The sequence below is a fragment of the Lagopus leucura genome, unplaced genomic scaffold, assembly GCF_019238085.1.
Source record: "Lagopus leucura isolate 7727_CA_CO unplaced genomic scaffold, USGS_WTPT01 Super-Scaffold_100157, whole genome shotgun sequence".
NCBI classification, from domain to species: Eukaryota; Metazoa; Chordata; class Aves; order Galliformes; family Phasianidae; genus Lagopus; species Lagopus leucura.
This window is the reverse complement of record NW_024962334.1, coordinates 49,552,729-49,569,432: the sequence shown is the minus strand read 5'-3', so window position 1 is coordinate 49,569,432 and position 16,704 is coordinate 49,552,729. Positions and strand designations below refer to the sequence as shown.

The 16,704-nt window shown below is 40.5% G+C and overlaps 1 protein-coding gene across 3 annotated transcripts in view; it reads left to right on the top strand.

Moving 5' to 3' along the window:
• Positions 1 to 16,704, top strand: part of ADCYAP1R1 (ADCYAP receptor type I) — a 129,942-nt gene that overhangs the window by 89,378 nt on the left and 23,860 nt on the right. For all 3 annotated transcript variants that reach the window (XM_042889185.1, XM_042889184.1, XM_042889183.1), the window contains exons 5-12: positions 2,317 to 2,352; positions 2,976 to 3,017; positions 4,779 to 4,882; positions 5,382 to 5,479; positions 5,931 to 6,063; positions 7,862 to 8,015; positions 11,543 to 11,603; positions 16,213 to 16,282. In XM_042889185.1, coding sequence (XP_042745119.1) covers positions 2,317 to 2,352; positions 2,976 to 3,017; positions 4,779 to 4,882; positions 5,382 to 5,479; positions 5,931 to 6,063; positions 7,862 to 8,015; positions 11,543 to 11,603; positions 16,213 to 16,282 — 698 coding nt within the window. The remainder of the gene's footprint in view (positions 1 to 2,316; positions 2,353 to 2,975; positions 3,018 to 4,778; positions 4,883 to 5,381; positions 5,480 to 5,930; positions 6,064 to 7,861; positions 8,016 to 11,542; positions 11,604 to 16,212; positions 16,283 to 16,704) is intronic.

Sequence of the window (16,704 nt, the reverse complement as noted above, 5' to 3'; positions counted from 1 at the left end):
CCATCCATCCATCCATCCATCCATCCATCCATCCATCCATCCATCCATCCATCCATCCATCCATCCATCTGTTTATCCATCTATCTATCCATCCACCCTCCCATCCAACCAGCCAGCCATCTATCTAGTCAGAACCATCAGTGTAACGTGCCAAGATACCAGGAATACCAGGTTTCAATCTACTTAACAACACTCTTCTAACGAGAACATTGTAAAATTTGTAGCATCACATCATTGTTTTTAAGTCACTCTGTGGCACTGGCAAACTACAATCACATTTTTCTGAGTCAGAGGGCTCTTAGGTTTTTGGGTTTTTTTTGCACTTTTTCTATAGGTCATCAACAGATCCAGGCTTTTAGGTGAGGTGACTCCTATAAGGAACAAATTCCATTATAAGCTATTAACTTGAGTGGCATTAAAGGATAGACATGGACAGTGATCCAGGAACAGCGTCTTGCTTTTTAATACTTCACCCAGTAAAACCACAGGCAAAAATTCCCAGGGGATATCCTGAAGCTGGCCATCTCCATTCAGATTTTAGCAACATAGACATATGGCTGAGCCAATCAGTCTTATTAAATCTTGTTTTTGGTTGGCTCAGGAGAGACATAGATCTATGCAAATATTCTGCAGAGGTATCCCTGATGTTCTGCCCAAAATCCTGAGCAGAGTCGTGGTTTGTCTGCAACATCTGGTACTTCAGTGTGATGCGGCAGGTTAAAAGAGCTTCGCTGAAAAATGCACTGCTGACTTATCTTCAGTATTCATAGTATTTGAAAACATCTAAGCAATCTCATATAAGTGGCATCTGGAAAGCTGCTGAAGCTGGGCAGAGCAGCCAAGAGACAAAGGTGTCCTCATTACAGTGTTGGGGATTAACTCTTCCAAGTAATGAGCTACAGGATGTGTAGGTTTGCTGAAGGTTGATGCTGAATACATCCTTTCAGAGACACGTTACAGCCTGCCTGAAAGGGGGGATGCCAGAAAAGAAGAGGCCTTAGCAAAAGCTTTATCTTTGTTTTCTAGACTCCAGCATCATCTTCACACTAAGCCCTTTTATTTCCAGCTAAGATCTAAAAGTATCTCTGATTTATTTTAAAGCGCGGAGAGAAATCAGTGAATTCAAAACTGATTATGGCTCTGAAAAGGAGTAAAATATAAAAAGCACTTCAGGCTGTGCAGGAAGGAGTCCCTTTTCTATTTTTTTTCCTTGGATGCTGTCTTTCTCCTTTTCAGACCTAATTTTGTATAGAATTTCACTTTTAAAGCAAAGCTTCTTGCACAAATAACAAAGACCTTTGCAGCCCATGCTTAAGAAATAACTGCATGTTTGGGGTTAAAGAACAAGCTGAAGTTCAGCGGTTATTCCAGGGGGGTACAGTGCTAAGCTATGTTATGTATTTAACCCGATGTGGAAGCCTATGAATGGCTGACAAGGATTTTTCTCTTGTCCTGTTTGATCTGTGGGTGGCTGTTAGAGCTCCTGCAGGCAGCTTTGAGTCTCGCTGCATGCGATGCAGCAGCACCACACAGTGGCACAGGGCAGCTCTTCTGCCCTCAGCCTGCAGCATCCATCCAGCCCAAAGCCAGCAGGAATAGGGAAAATCTGACCGGTGCAATTGGGGTTAAGTACACATCAGGCTGGGTGGGAGATTGCTTTGGGGTAATATCAGCTTTTCACAAGAAAAAGCATGAAAAAAGGAAATGAAAACCCAAACTTGTAAGATTCCCCGTTGTGATGTTAGTGTTTCTAATGTGCAGATTGTGGATTTCGACACATTGTCTTGGAAATATGCCGCCTATTCTTATTTCAGGACCTTTTTCCCTATAAAAAAAAAGTACAAACAACAAACAGGTCATGAATTAAAAAAAAACTTAAATAATGCAGTGTGATGGACCGTCTTCTGAAAACCACTTTTTGGCTGTAAACATAGATTACTCAACTTGAAAAACAAACAAAAGTCTCCTGCAGTTCTTTGCTAGGACGAGAAGGAATGGCCTCAAGTTGCAACAGAGGAGATTCAGATGGGGTATTAGTAGGAATTTCTTCTCAGAAGGAGTGGTGATGCATTGGCAAAGGTTGCAAAGGGAGGTGATGAGGTCATCATCGTCCATGGAGGTTTTTAAGGAAAGAGTAGATGTGGTAATAAGGGACATGGTTTAGTGGGCAATGTTGGTGATAGGTGGATGGTTGGACTGGAAGATCTTGGAGGTCTTCTCCAACCTTTATGATCCATAGGCTTTACTACACCCTTTCCTTTCATGGGCAGCAAAGCCTCAAAATCAAATTAATTGTTTTTCTTCTTCTCATTTCAGGTTGGGAAGTAGACAACTTGGGGCAAACTCATGCAGGTAAGGACCAGTGGTGCCAATTACCTCCTACACACCTCTGTTCTCATAAACCATCTATAAAGGACGTGATAATCTCAGATTACTGAAAACTTATTCTGCACAACAATTATTGTGATAATGAATACACGTAGCTCTCTGTAACAGCGAGATAAAAAAATACAAATTTGATATTTTTTAGAATTCGCCATCATCTTAGCCTAGAAACACAACATTGAAACTAATTATCATTTGATGAATGGAAATCATTTTTTGTGAATTTTATCCATACTTCAGTATCTATGGATTTCTAAGGATTTTTCAATCCTTAGATTTCTAGAAATGTAATGCTTAATCTTCATATTTTTTAAAATAAAATTTATCCTGGTTTGATTTGCTGTCTTTTTTAGCCATGTGCTCACTGCTTTCAGTAGCAATTTCTAAACTTTATTGCTTCAATCTTGATTTAAACTTACAAGTAAACCAATGTTTACTTCCTCAAAAGACAGAATTAGGAATTTTTTGCCTTTAGACCCAAACAAATAAAAATCAAATGGATTCTATTCACTGACTTCCATAGAGATCAGTTGGGGTCCTCATAGAAAATGCAATCCAAACAATTTCATACCGGATTTCCACTTTTATAGGTGATTATGACCTGCTGGAAAGCACAGCCGAGACTCCCCTAGGTAAGCAGCACAACCATGGAATGTTTCTCTTTTTTATTTTAGCTCTCTTATAAAGGAAGCTCCAAGCTTTCTCTCCTTCCACTTAGGTATTATTTTCTAATCAGTTTTAATGATGGTGACACATTTTCTTGAGCTTACATTTTAACAGTGTTATGAAAATGTATTCATCCATTATTGAGTCTTGTGCTCCAGCAAGACAATTGGTATAAATTATATCTGCCTGCTGAACAATAGTTTAACTAAACAGTGTTGAGGAAACTCAACACCATGATTCAGTGGTTAATCTCCATGAAGAACTGGAGATGAATGTGAATTTACCAAAATTTGCCAGGTAATGCAATGTAAAACTATTGCAGTGATTAAATCAGTGTATTCTGCCACGTGGATGGCGAATGTTCTCTAAAAAGAAGATATCAATAGTGTCATAAGCTAATTGACTAAATTGCTCTATGGATGTGAGATAGCATAATCTTGGCATTAAAAAAAAACTGAACAAATAAATGAAGAAACAAAAAAGTTTGTTATTTCCATCAGTTCACATCACTGTACTGCTTAAAGTAAAAAAAAAAAAAAAGAAGAGGTAATAGCTGAATAAATGAAAAGTGTTCTTTTGTTTTGGAGAGAAATCAGTGCAGCCAGCAGACCAGCTCTAAGTTTTTTACCTGGTCAGTGAGCTCTGAGTAAAGTAATGGTGCTTTGAGAGTGCAATGAGGGGACATCCCACCTCATATCAAAGAGAGTATGAGGAGATGCTTTTCTCTTCTACAGCCAGCTCCAGCTTCCAATGCAGTTTGAAGCATTTTGGCAGTCCTGGCGAATGCCATTTAGGAGCTACTCATTAAATGAGATTAGTGAAACAGGAGAAAATGAGAGAAAAAGGGAAAGAGGTTTTCTATAAGCCAGTTTTGAGCCTCCTAGCAAACACACCTTTCAGAGTGAGGCCATAAACTATTATTGGCACAAATAATAGGAAGAGGAAAACCTGAAGGGGGTAATTGCCAAGCGAAGCCACAGTGGGCTTCTAAATGAAGAGATGTAAACGAACTTGTCAGGATAGTAGGATCAGAGAATCATAGACTAGTGATAGTGACAGGGATGAGGTTCCCACTCCATTCTCTGTTTTCCTACAGAGCAACAGGTCCCTCGGAGTAGAGCCAAGCCTGGAGATACATGAGTGGGATATCTGACTATAGGGGCACATCCAGCTGCCTCACTCAGATATGCAGTGGCCAGTTTAGATACCCCAGAGCTATCTGGCTTCCAGACCCTGTTCTAAAAAAATCGTGGTAGCACCATGTTTTCTTGCCAGTCTCATGCAAATGGCTCAGATATAGATCATTACAATAACACAAAGTGCATATATTCAAGCACTGGACTTACTCTTTAGTCATCTGAAGTGCAAGTGTCGGCACTGACGCTGCGTTTCCACTCTGCCTTTCGGAGTCAATGGAGAGACATGGGCATTTATCTGACCCTGTTTTTTGTATCCACTTCAGAATGAGTTCTTTGGTGCCCTGGCTGTGCTGGTTAGATCTTTTTTTGCTCTTTGTTGACCAACTGGAAGTAGACATCTGTAGTGCCTAGCATAGAAGTAGGTCGTTAAAGATGTCATTAAAGATTAAAGGCTCTGTTAAAGCCTTTTTTGGGTGCTCTAATAGTACTCCCACTGGTACTGTGGACTTGTCTCAAGGGGATAGAGGGTCTATCCTTGGGTTTGCTTCAGCAAGACGTTCCCAATTATACCTGTTGCACTTGACATAGGTGACATCAGCAGAAATTGCACTGAAGATGGCTGGTCTGAACCTTTTCCTCATTATTATGATGCCTGTGGCTTTGATGAAAATGAAACAGAGTCAGACAACCAGGTGGGTGGTATTCTTATAATTTAAAAGAAGTGGGAGTTGGGGGCAGCTTCCTTTTGTCCAGCTTCTGGTCAGGTTCTGATTGTCAGATATTTATGGGCATAAATACATGAGAAATAAGACTTGTATCCTTCTTAGCTCAGTTTATGTTTTTGGAATATGAATGTTTGCTGTTGATACAGCTTGTAATGTTTAGGAACATGAACTAGCCCCATTACATCCCCTATTGACTACAGAATCCCTTGGCAAACTAGTATTTTTTTCTACACGTAGTGCTCACAGAACTACAGGCAGCTTTTGCAGCTCACTGACACATAAACTCCACAGTGTTCAAACCCAAGAGTCTGCCAACCATGAGGCAGTGCTCTAACACACATTGAGATACTGGATTGAGAAATATCCATTGAGAAACAGATGCTGCTGGTGCTTCCCCCTACATGTTGACACAGTCAAGAAGTGACCATAGCTGAACCATTTAACCCTGTGATGTTTGTTTTCCAAGGATTACTACTATCTATCCGTGAAGGCGCTGTACACAGTTGGATACAGCACGTCCCTCGTTTCCCTCACCACTGCCATGGTGATCCTGTGCCGTTTCAGGTGAGCTGGGACAAGAGCAGTGCCAGTGGCTCTACCGCTGCTGAAAATAGGCTGGAGCTCATCGACTCCAAACAACATTTCAGCTTTTATACCATATGTCATACGACAAGTGGGAAGCAGCCCTTCAGTCTGGTTGTTCCCCTTGTTGGACCCACTATGGTGGTCATATTTCAGTAGACTCTAGATGCTGTTGCAGCAACTCTCTCCATTGGACTGGCTCTATTTTGTGTTCATTTGCATGGTTTTGCAGGAAAATCCTCCTCTTGGTTGTGTGTAGGGTCAGAATTATCCACACTCCTGCCCTTCAGATGTCTCTATTCTTGCTACCCAGGTACTTGGAGTTCTGACTGTAGGTGTACACAGGCCTAGGTGCTATTTCCACAAAAAGAGAAGAAGATATATTTTTATTCTCCACCACTGATTTTCCTCCCTTTTATTTCTTCCTCTCTAGGAAGCTTCACTGCACTCGGAACTTTATCCACATGAACCTCTTTGTTTCATTCATCCTACGTGCAATATCAGTATTCATTAAAGATGGAGTTCTTTATGCTGAGCAAGATGGCAACCACTGTTTTATCTCCACTGTAAGTAAGACTAAAATCAAACCCTTTTCCCTTATTTTTTTTCCAGTATGAAATAACACAAAAATTGTGAGGCAGGCAGCAGTCTGTTGAGTATGAGAGGCTGAGGAGCTAATGGAAGGGAAGGTAATTGGTGGCAAACTTCTCTCCCAGTTCACTGTGAATGGGATAGTCCCACATAAACAGTACTGTGCATTAGCACAAATCTTCAAGTTTCATTTTCTGGCTTTGGTTTGTTTCTCATGAATCTATGTAGTGATAAATGGGAAGGAAGCAGAGATGGTTTCCTTCATCTGGAGACTGGATTTTCTCCAGAGCCTTATTTGCTATGGATGTTGGGAAGAGTCACCTGTAAGGCATGTGAACATCCAGACACAAGAAAGCAGCCCTGAAAGTCACATTAAAAAAAAGAAATTGTTAATATTAAAATTGTTAATATTAGCTATGTATTTGTCTCTGAAGGGGAGCTGTTCAGTGTGTGGTTTCATAGAGAGCAGTCTCTTTCACCAAAGCACTTTTCTATATTTTATATGTGAAACCAAACTCCATTCACATTTAAGGGTAATATTGCTTTGACAAACTAACTCATCTGGTGTAGTGATGATGGAATTACACTGAGTTCCCAAACTGAAGTGGCCTTCATCCACCCATTTATAATATAAATTCTCTGTGAGTCACTTCCACAAGAAAATCACACCTGTGTAGTTTCTTAGCCTCTTCTTCCTCATTAAAACTAGTTCCTGCTTTAAATTCTCCTCTGTGTAAAATCTGAAACCATTATAGATCTGCACTTTGCTCATAACACTCTTTTAAAAATGCCATCTGCTTCTTTGTCCTAACACACTCCAAATATAAAACATCTTACAATGAGAGCTCTGATGGCCACGTCTTCAGCTGGCACAAACTGGTAGAGCTTCTGTAAAGCAACTCTTTGTTTTTCTGTTTTAGACATACTGGTTTCAGATTTGCCCCGGAGAATGGGATGGGATGGCAGTTCGGAACCAGTCTGAACTGACAGCCTCCCACTTTTCCAGACAGGAGCTCCCATTTTATATACTAATTTTACTCTGATGTATTGAAAAGTCACTTTGGGAAGTCTGGTGATGTCTCACTGGTATGAAACACTGCCAAGATAAGTGTGTCCTACACTCAGAGTCAGGTTGGAGCTCAGTTTCCACTAAAGGCTTTGACGTTTTTTTCCCTTTTCTTTTGTTCGTTATTTCCCCCCTCTCCCCCCAGTGAATGAATGAAAGTTTCTGTCATTTTGCACAGCAAACTGCTCTGCTTTCTCTACACTTATGTGAACACTTTCATTATCTTCCCCTGAGTAACCACGTCAGAAAGTGCAATTCTCAAGTGTGTACACAGAAAGATGCATCCCTCCTGCTCCTTCTCAGGGCTTCCCGCATTCCTCCTTCCTTTTCACCTCCTTCCTTTGGTTCCTTAGTGCACAACTGGATTCTTTTCTTGTCTGCACTTAATACTTGGGAGGGAGCTCCAATCTGGTAATTAAAGTCCATTGCCGGCGCAAACTCCCAACTAATGGAAGAGGTTCTCAGGCTGTCTGCTGGCCACCTCCCACTGGTGAAATTGGCCACCTACCCTTCACAGCTTTTCCCTCTAAGTGGCCCTTGACATTCCTTTCAGGATTTTAAAACTTTATTGTTAAAAGTGTGTAACAGTAGTCCCAGCTGTGTTCTTTTCCGCTAACAGATTTGGAGAGGTTGAAAGCATTTTCTCTGCTAATCTCAGGCAAAACAGCATGAAAATAACTTTTTTTTTTTCCCTTGGTTCTCTGCAGGTGGAGTGCAAAGCAGTGATGGTGTTTTTTCACTACTGTGTCATGTCCAACTACTTCTGGCTTTTCATTGAGGGGCTGTACCTTTTCACATTACTGGTAGAAACCTTCTTCCCAGAGAGGAGGTATTTCTACTGGTACACCATTATTGGCTGGGGTAGGTGATATTCCTTGTGTATAACGTATCTCTTTATCCTGAAGGCAGGCATGTGAATGAACTATCTAATATTCCTCTATACAGATCCAAAGTGCAGGTTAAGTCCTTGTTTAGAAGCATCCTGCAAGCCAAACCGTGCTGTGCTTATTTAGATAGACTTGGATTGAAACGTGGAGGACATCACATCACTTGCAGATGTCTAGTCTACAGTTCAGAACTGCCTTCTGCAAGATATGAACTTAATAACAAGTTCTCCAGCTTAATCAAGGCTGAAACACTAAGTCTTGTCCATTCTCTAAGCCTTCCTTTGTGCCTTTCTCCCACCCAATAGAGAAATTGAAAGCACATTCAAAGGGTACCCACATATGCCCCTCATACCTGGGTGGCAAATGGAAACTTGCAGTGTTGGGAAAAGGTAAGATTTGTTTCAGAAGATCGACTGTAAGGTGGTAACTGGGCAATTACTTTTCATGGTGGTTTCCTGGAGGTAAATTGATTCTGGTAGCATGTTAATGCAAACTGTAGTTTGCAGAAAAATGCATTCATTTTAAAGATGCCTGAAAAAGGTCGAACTCCATATTTGTACTTAAACAACACTGTTTCTGTCATTACCTTGGGGAAAAAAAAAAAAAAAAACCCACAAATTCATGCATAAAATCTACATACAACCCATGTACCTTAAAGAGTTTTCTTTTGAAAAAGAATTTTGCTTTGATGTTGCTTAGATTTTTTTTTGTTTGGTTGATGTTGTCATTGTTTTTTTCCTCTTGAGGCAACTGTGCCTACCCAAAAATTCCCAACTCCTGGCGAAGACTCCCTGCAATGGGGGTAAAGGGACAGAGAAGGAAGAGCAGATAATCAGAAATAGCACACCAAGGCTGGGAAATTATTGATGAAGGGTTTTCAGAGTTCCCTTTGTGCTCTGCACAGATGTTTGATTACACTACTGCTGAAATATAATGATGTTCTCTTAGAGAACTTGGGGATGAGTACACAAAAATGTGATAATTTTAAAAGAAAATGTACATCTTTGCAAAGCAGATACATATCGGTGGTTGAGTTACTTTAGCTGAGCCTGCACAAATTTCTTGTCTGTCAGTGCATCTGGATATGAGGATATTGCAACACAGTGTCTTAACTGACAAGGAAAATAATGATCTGTAAAAAAGAGCTACCCAGATGGACTCATTCTTTCATGCAGCCTCAAAATTTACACTCAAGTTGAATACTGTAACTAAGATCTGGCTGTTCAGTTTATAGATACCACTTCATATACACAGCAATCTCAAATGACAACCGTTAATAATACTAAGAGAATCTCCCAGCATGGGCTGTTTTATTTTTTTCAAGTACAGTATTTTGTTATTTCCTGAGTATCTCAAATTGGGTAATGTTTCCCCAGACACAGAAGGAGCAGTTGGTGCTTTGCAAGAACAGAAGCTCTTCCAGACTCTGGGTTCATGTTTGAACCCTTGTAGGTCAAAAAAAAGCCCCCTGGCTTACAGCTGCTAGGAAAGGGGTTGCATTGAAGCAGCAGTAGGCAGCAGCTCAGCGTTTTGCTGCGTCTGGATGTTTATCTGTTCCTCAAAATGTGCTGAGCATGTCAGTGTCCGTGTGTAATTAATGAGAACTACATAAGGTTGCACTGATCCAATTTTGTCCTCTTAAATATGCGAGGTGCTGGTAAGCACACTGGGTTTGCTGGATGGATAGGGCTGGGCAGCCTGGAGATTCCTCTGGAAATCCCTCCTTATGCCTGCTCCTTATTGAAGGCGGAAATGGCAGTTAGCAAGAACAGCTCTTTCCTGCAGCCCTTTGAGTTTCTCTGTTTTCAGATATTACTCAGAAGATGAAAAGGTTGTGATGACTGTATATGTCTCCTGGATTAAAGAAAAGTGAGTGCGTGAATATTCATATAGCAGATAGTTCAAAGTCTCAAATATGCTTTTTTAAAGTACATTTTTTTGAGACCTTGAGTGTAATTCTGCTGTCCTGTCCATCTTCAGGCTTGCAAATCATTTTCTACCAACAAAATGTCTGTAGTGCAAATAGTTATGCACTATGTAGCATGTCAGGCTCGTGCCTGATATTTAAAGAATTTTTTATTACTTTTATGCATCTGGGTGCACAAATACCTTAATGTTTTCTAGGTATTCTCGTGTGAGAAAAGCAGGCATCAATTTAAATTACAACACGCATGATTTCTTCAATCCAAAGCCTATAATTTCATTTCTTCTCATCATTTTCTTTTCAAATATTTCTGTGTACACTTGGTGACAGAAGGAAGGCTTGATCCATCACGGAGGTCTAACAGGGGTATTTTTATGTCTGAGACTGGGAATATGAGATTTGACAAAGGCTCACTTAAGCGGATCCAGCTGAATGACTAATTAACATGACATCAATGCAGCTTTGCAGAATGTATGAAGCATAATTGTTCCTGTCAGCTCATGACAGTCTTGTTCACTGCTGCGTGCTGGAGTTATCAAGGTCTTTTGTTGTGTTTGCTTTTCGGTGCCTTATCTTTCCAGTGGTACCTCAATAAATGACTACTTTCCATTGGTACCTCAATGAATGACCTCTTTCCAATGGTACCTCAATAAATGACCACTTTCCAGTGGCACCTCAATGAATGACCATTTTCCATGGTACCACAGTAGATGCAGACATTTTCCCCGTTGATTTTCTTTGCCATAAAACAGAGAAACAGCTTACCCAGACTTTTCCTGCAAGAAAGCATTCGCTTTTTCAAATATTTCCACTGAATAAACACTGTTTTTGTACTTTCAGATGGGAAAATGAATCCAGGCTTCTCAGTGGATTTTTGGTTTAATTTGTACTTTAATGCATTTTTTAAAGATGACAGAAATCTCAGAAGTAGAAAGGAAACGTTCTTGTTCCCAAGGTTTGGCTTTGTTTTGCTTTGGTGTTTTTTTTTTAATCATTTGTTCTTAGTTTTTTTTGGGTTTTTTTAATTCTTACTCAGGAAGAAAACAGAAAAAATTCCTGTGAATGAGGGAAAACTACTCTCTACTGATTTCTGTTGGGTGAAAGTAAAGCAAAAGTTTCTTATTTACAATAGCAGGGAAAACACAACATATGCAAGTCATTTACAACAAAAGCACACAGGAATAAGAAGAGTACAATAATACCATTACAGCATCTGCCACTCTGCAGTGCTTGCAGGGTTATAGGAGCTCTAGACACAGAACCTGATGTCTCTGCTTTTGTTTTGCCCCGGCTACGTTTTATTGTTGAAGCATCAAAATGCAAGACATCAGCTTTGAGTAATAATGATCTGAACATTATTCTTTTCTATTACCAACTTTATTCCCATCAAAGCTCACCTGTCCTCTGACTGAGGTGGATGTTTCTAGAGCTTTGAATGACTGCAGTGGGTTGTGTTGTTTGGTGTGTGAGTGCTCTCAGGGAATAAAACCTTAGTGGAGGAGCTGCTAAGAAGTGCTCTCTGTGAGTACTGACTGTTTCTAGGCTGATAATGGCATCACTTGTCTTGTCTTCTGCAGGCACCCCGACAATTTGTGTCACTGTCTGGGCAGTGCTGAGGCTTCACTTTGATGATACTGGGTATGTATCATGGTGTGAGAACACGTTTCAGGACAGTGACAAAGGGGAAATGGAAATCTAGTGATCAAGTCACACACACACAAAAAAAGCTGAGTGGTGCTGTTGACATGCTAGAGGGAAGGGATGCCATCCAAAGGGACCTGGACAGGCTGGTGAGGTGGGCAACCTCATGAAGTTCAACAAGGCCAAGTGCAAGGTCCTGCATCTGGATTAGAGCAATCCCAAGCACAGGTACAGGTTGGGTGGAGAATGGCTTGAGAGCAGCCCTGAGGAGAAGGATTTGGGAGTGTTTGTTGATGAAAAATTGACATGAGCAAGCAATGTGTGCTTGCAGCCCAGAAGGTCAACTGTAGGCTGGGTTGAAGTGTGACCAGCAGGTCGAGGGAGTTGATTCTCTACTCTGCTCTCATGAGACCCCACCTGGAGCACTGTGGATTTCCCCTTCTTGGAAGCATTCAAGGCCAGGCTGGATGGGGCTGTGAGCAACCTGGTCTAGAGGGAGGTGTCCCTACCTATAGCAGGGGGTTGGAACTGGGTGATCTTAAAGGTCCCTTCCAACCCAAACCATTCCATGATTCTGTGAATTAATTTCCTTTTCCATTTCCAGCGCTGATTTGAGTTTTGAAATAGCTTAAGCCAAGCATTCAACCTGGAGTTCTTATTTATTTATTTGTTTAGTGTATAGTCATTGAGACAATACTGATGCCCTTATTCCTCTGGTGAAATCATGAAGGACATCTGTTAACATGCAGCTGACCCAATAGCTCCTGCACAGTTAATTATGGCTTACCTGATCTTAGAATCACAATCAGGTGAATTGCATATATGATTGCCTGCTCCTCTCCAACTGATTATGAGTAAAGACCAAAGTGTTAAGTTCAGCTCAAGAATATTGCAGATATCTGATGAGTGAAATTTGCAGGAGGAATTGCTGAGCTCCAGTTTTCAAAAGGAATAAGGAGTTTATCCTCTTCTTAAGAGTTTTTCCACAAACCCAATTGGGGAGATGGGTAGGAGTGAGGCAGAAACCCACATTTAGTCTTCTGCGTTAAAAATATGTAAATAAATAAAATTTAGGACATGCGGTAACTTAACAAAGAGCTTAAGAGGATAGATTCTACCTGAATGGTATATTTTGGAGGTAAAAAAATCTACAAAGATATTGCATTCTTTGCTAAATAATCTGAAAGATCTGCTCACAGAGATGGTCTTGTCCATCCAGGTAGACTGACTGGTATGACAGTGCAGCAGGCATGTCTGGTAGGAAGGTGTGCACCCTAAAAATACCAAAGGATCCATGTTTCTTTTCATGACAGCTATGTTTGAAATCAGTCACACTGTAGGAAAAATGCTGGTCAGTGAGGGATTATGACCACCAGTTGGAAAATCCAGTCATGGTCCTTTGAAAACCTCAATCTATGTGAATGATGTCATTACGTACCCAAGTCCCATCTACAGTAGATTTACGCTCGTATTTAAAGTTCTCCTTTTATTGGAGATACTTGGAACCAAAATTTGCATAATGCTCACTGTTCTGCCAGGTTGTTTTTCATCCTTGTCCTATCTTGCTCTTTTTGGAAAACACATAAGGCCCTTCCTGCACTGGGGATACCAGTGCTTTGCCTCAATGTTGTCTTTTGACATCAGGACAAATTAAATTGTTTATTTCCTTGAAAAACAAGCCAGAAACCCCCATTGTGTCATTATTATGATTACAACAGAAATCCTAGATGCATTAATTTCCTTCAGAGCTCAGCAGTCCTTGTGTTTTGCATACAGGGGGAGTATCTCACATAAGGAAAGGAAGAAAAAGAAAACACGCTTTCCTCTCTTAGTTACAAAAGCTGTTTAGCATGCAGCATGTTGGGTCAGATTCTAGCTGATTGTCTCAGTGGTTACTTTTTAAAAATCAGCAAGCATTGTTCTGGAGGTGGGGGAAAAGCCAGCATGAGCCTGAAAACATTGCAGAAATTAGTGAACTGGGAAAGCACAGTGGCAAAGGCATGGACTGAAATACAGCCTCAGAGTCTAAGTTTCCTCCTGCTTGCTCCTTATGAAACTGGCAGAGTTCCCTTGATTTCAGCTTGTGATTCACATCATTGTAAGCGACAAGTCTGTGGAGATAAATGCAACTGCCTGTTTATCCAGAGCAGTGCTACTGAATTAAATGGAGTCATTCCAGATGTACACCAGGGGTGTAACAGAGATGAGATTTTGGCCTTTCCAAATGGAAACCATATCCCTCTCTCATCTCTCTGGCTCTCTTTCTGTCATCCATCCTGAAAAACAGTCCTCTGATCTTCACTGCAGCAATGCATTAGTAATGAAATTCGGTGATTCTCATCAGAAGATGGTGTTTTTTTCCACCACATCCATCTTATAGATGTCACATGGGCTGGACCAAAAATTTCTTAATAAAACCCATGTGTAAGCATGAGCAGGTTCACTGTCGACATCTACAACGTAGACGTTGACAAGTTAGTTTATGTAGACATTCTGTGGAAGAGTCTGTTTAGAGAAGAAAAGGAATTACTAGGAGAGAATGTATCACTGCAGAGTACTCATTTAAAACATAGCAGTGGAAAAGAAAAGAAGAAAAAATACCCACCCTCCAAGCACCTGCTTGTCTCAGCTGGAGTCTAAGCTAATCAGCTGGACTGGAGGTATCTTCAACAGATGACTAAAACAAGAACAACTGAGTCCATCCTCTGTAATTCCACATTTCTGAGACAAAGTGACATATATTAATGCCTATTTATAGGAACAGAATATCAGAATTTGCCCAGATTCTTCCAGAATTGTTTGACTTGTTAAAAATTTTCAGGTTGCATTAATATACATCCTGGAGAGGCTGAGATTTGCAAATAGTGAGGAATTTTTAGGAGAAGGAACCTGACCTAGAAATGCATGCAGAGGTTCAAAAGTAGTTACTGAATTTAGGTACTTTTATTCTATGGAATACAACTGTTGATAGCAGAAAGAGTCTCATTTCAGATAGATAGAAGGAGTCTCATTTCCAGACTGTGGCTTCCCTCCGAACACCAGTCCCCTTTCAGATACCTATGTGGGATATCAAAAGTGAGATAACTTAGAAATGCGGCTTTGAAAATCTCAACCATCAGTCCTATAGATTTTAGGGAGATTTTAAGCTTTTGGACTTTGGGCAGAGAGAAATGTATGTAATTTTGTGCAAATGGAACATCCCATCTCTCCATTTGCTTCCTTCTCCCCTATTCTACCAGATGCGTAGACCTGAGACAAACCTATTGTTTGTTTTATGAGAATCTATAAATGTTGCACTTATCAATTCAACTGAAACATCTAAACCAGACTCACAGCTCAGCTCCTTGGACTTTCTCTCACTTTAACTTGGATGATGGAATTTGAGCTTTGCTGCCTCATGCTTAAAGCTGTGTATAGTTTTGTTTAAAGTACAGTTTTTCACTCCCCCCCCCCCACGCCTCCATTTGAATGACACAAAAGTTGTCTCAAGCTCTCATAGGATCAGCAGTGTTTTATTCTAAATGGTAACTTGGCATCTGACAAATGTACCATGACAACCACTGCTGGGACTTTTGGCTGTTGTCCCAGTGGGAGGGAAAGAAATCATCCTTCTCAGAACTGCAGGTACAAAAAAGGCATTTTTCTATGTTTTTATGTTTTCCAGAAAGGAAACAGGAGAGGAGCAAAGCAGGGACAAATAAAATATGTTTTTTAACTGGCAATCAAAATTTTAATGACTTAAAGTAGTGTAGTGGGGGTGGTGTGATGTGGCAGGGGAAATAACATTTCTTGTTTCATTATTTTTGCTTTTTTAGCTTTAAAATATAGTTTTAAAGCCATGTATAAGTGGGTTCTGTAATTAATTTGCTCCATGGGTAAATATTCAAATGCACCTAGGTGGAATAAACTTCAGCATAATCCTTCAGTGAATCTGGAGGAAGGTTGTCCATATTGAGGTAGAAATGCCATTTGATTTAGGAGCACTCACTCCAAACAGCTTAAAAAAGGAGATGACAGCAACTATTGCATGCAGCTTGAAGCTTCTCAGGTGAATCATTGCTCATTGGTAGGGTGGCACCTCATTGACTGGAAAATCATTCCTGGATGTGTATATGACTAGTGCCTGGTACATCTTGGTGTACTAGACACGTGTCAGAATCCTGATGGTCAGGGTCAGGAACATTTGTGTCCATTAACCCTGGACCTTTCTTGTCTGCTGATCCTTTATTCTTGTCTTCTTATCCCTCTCTACACAGATGTTAACCCAAATGGGTAATCTTAGAATTTTATGGTCGGTGGACACAGGAATAAGCACAGAGGCATTTTCCAAAATGTCTGAACTATTTTGTATCCTCTTACAATGGGAATAGCAAAAAAAAAATGAACAGTATTTATTCTGTTTCGGATGAGTGGGGTAAAGGCTGTAAAAGAAAGCTTTAGTGGGGACAGTCTATGAAACCTTTGAAACTAAATGAATAGCTACAAAGCCATTATCCCACCCTCTGCCCCCTTAAAAATGTTGGCAAGCTTATTTACTTCCGTGTTATGTCTTAATCTTTTTATTTCCTTCTCTTTCCCCACCCCATTCCGCCATCGCTGACCGCAGCTGCTGGGACATGAATGACAACACTGCCTTGTGGTGGGTGATCAAGGGTCCTGTGGTTGGGTCAATCATGGTAAGTAGCACTTGGAGGAGGCTGGCTGCTCCAGATAGTAAATTAAATTGAGCACCAAATAAATATGGTTCATGGCACCTAATGAGTTGTTCAGCTTACTGGACGTTGGTACCTGCTTCTGGGCATGCTGAGTTCCTATCCATACTACAGTGAGAGTGTCAGCAAGGTCTCTGTTGACTGTTGTGGGAATATAAACAGCCTACATCAGATGCAGTGCTTCTCTTTTTAACAATTTGGACAACTATCTAAAGCACAGTAACCTTCAGACACATTCATTGTAACTGAACTAATAATACTGGGCATCTCCAAGCACTTGTAATCTTCATATAGAAAAGTAGATAGAAAATTATCGTGAAAGAGATGTTCGAGCAAACAGCATAAAACCTTAAGTTTCCTGTTTTTTTTCTGGCCTTATGAAGCTG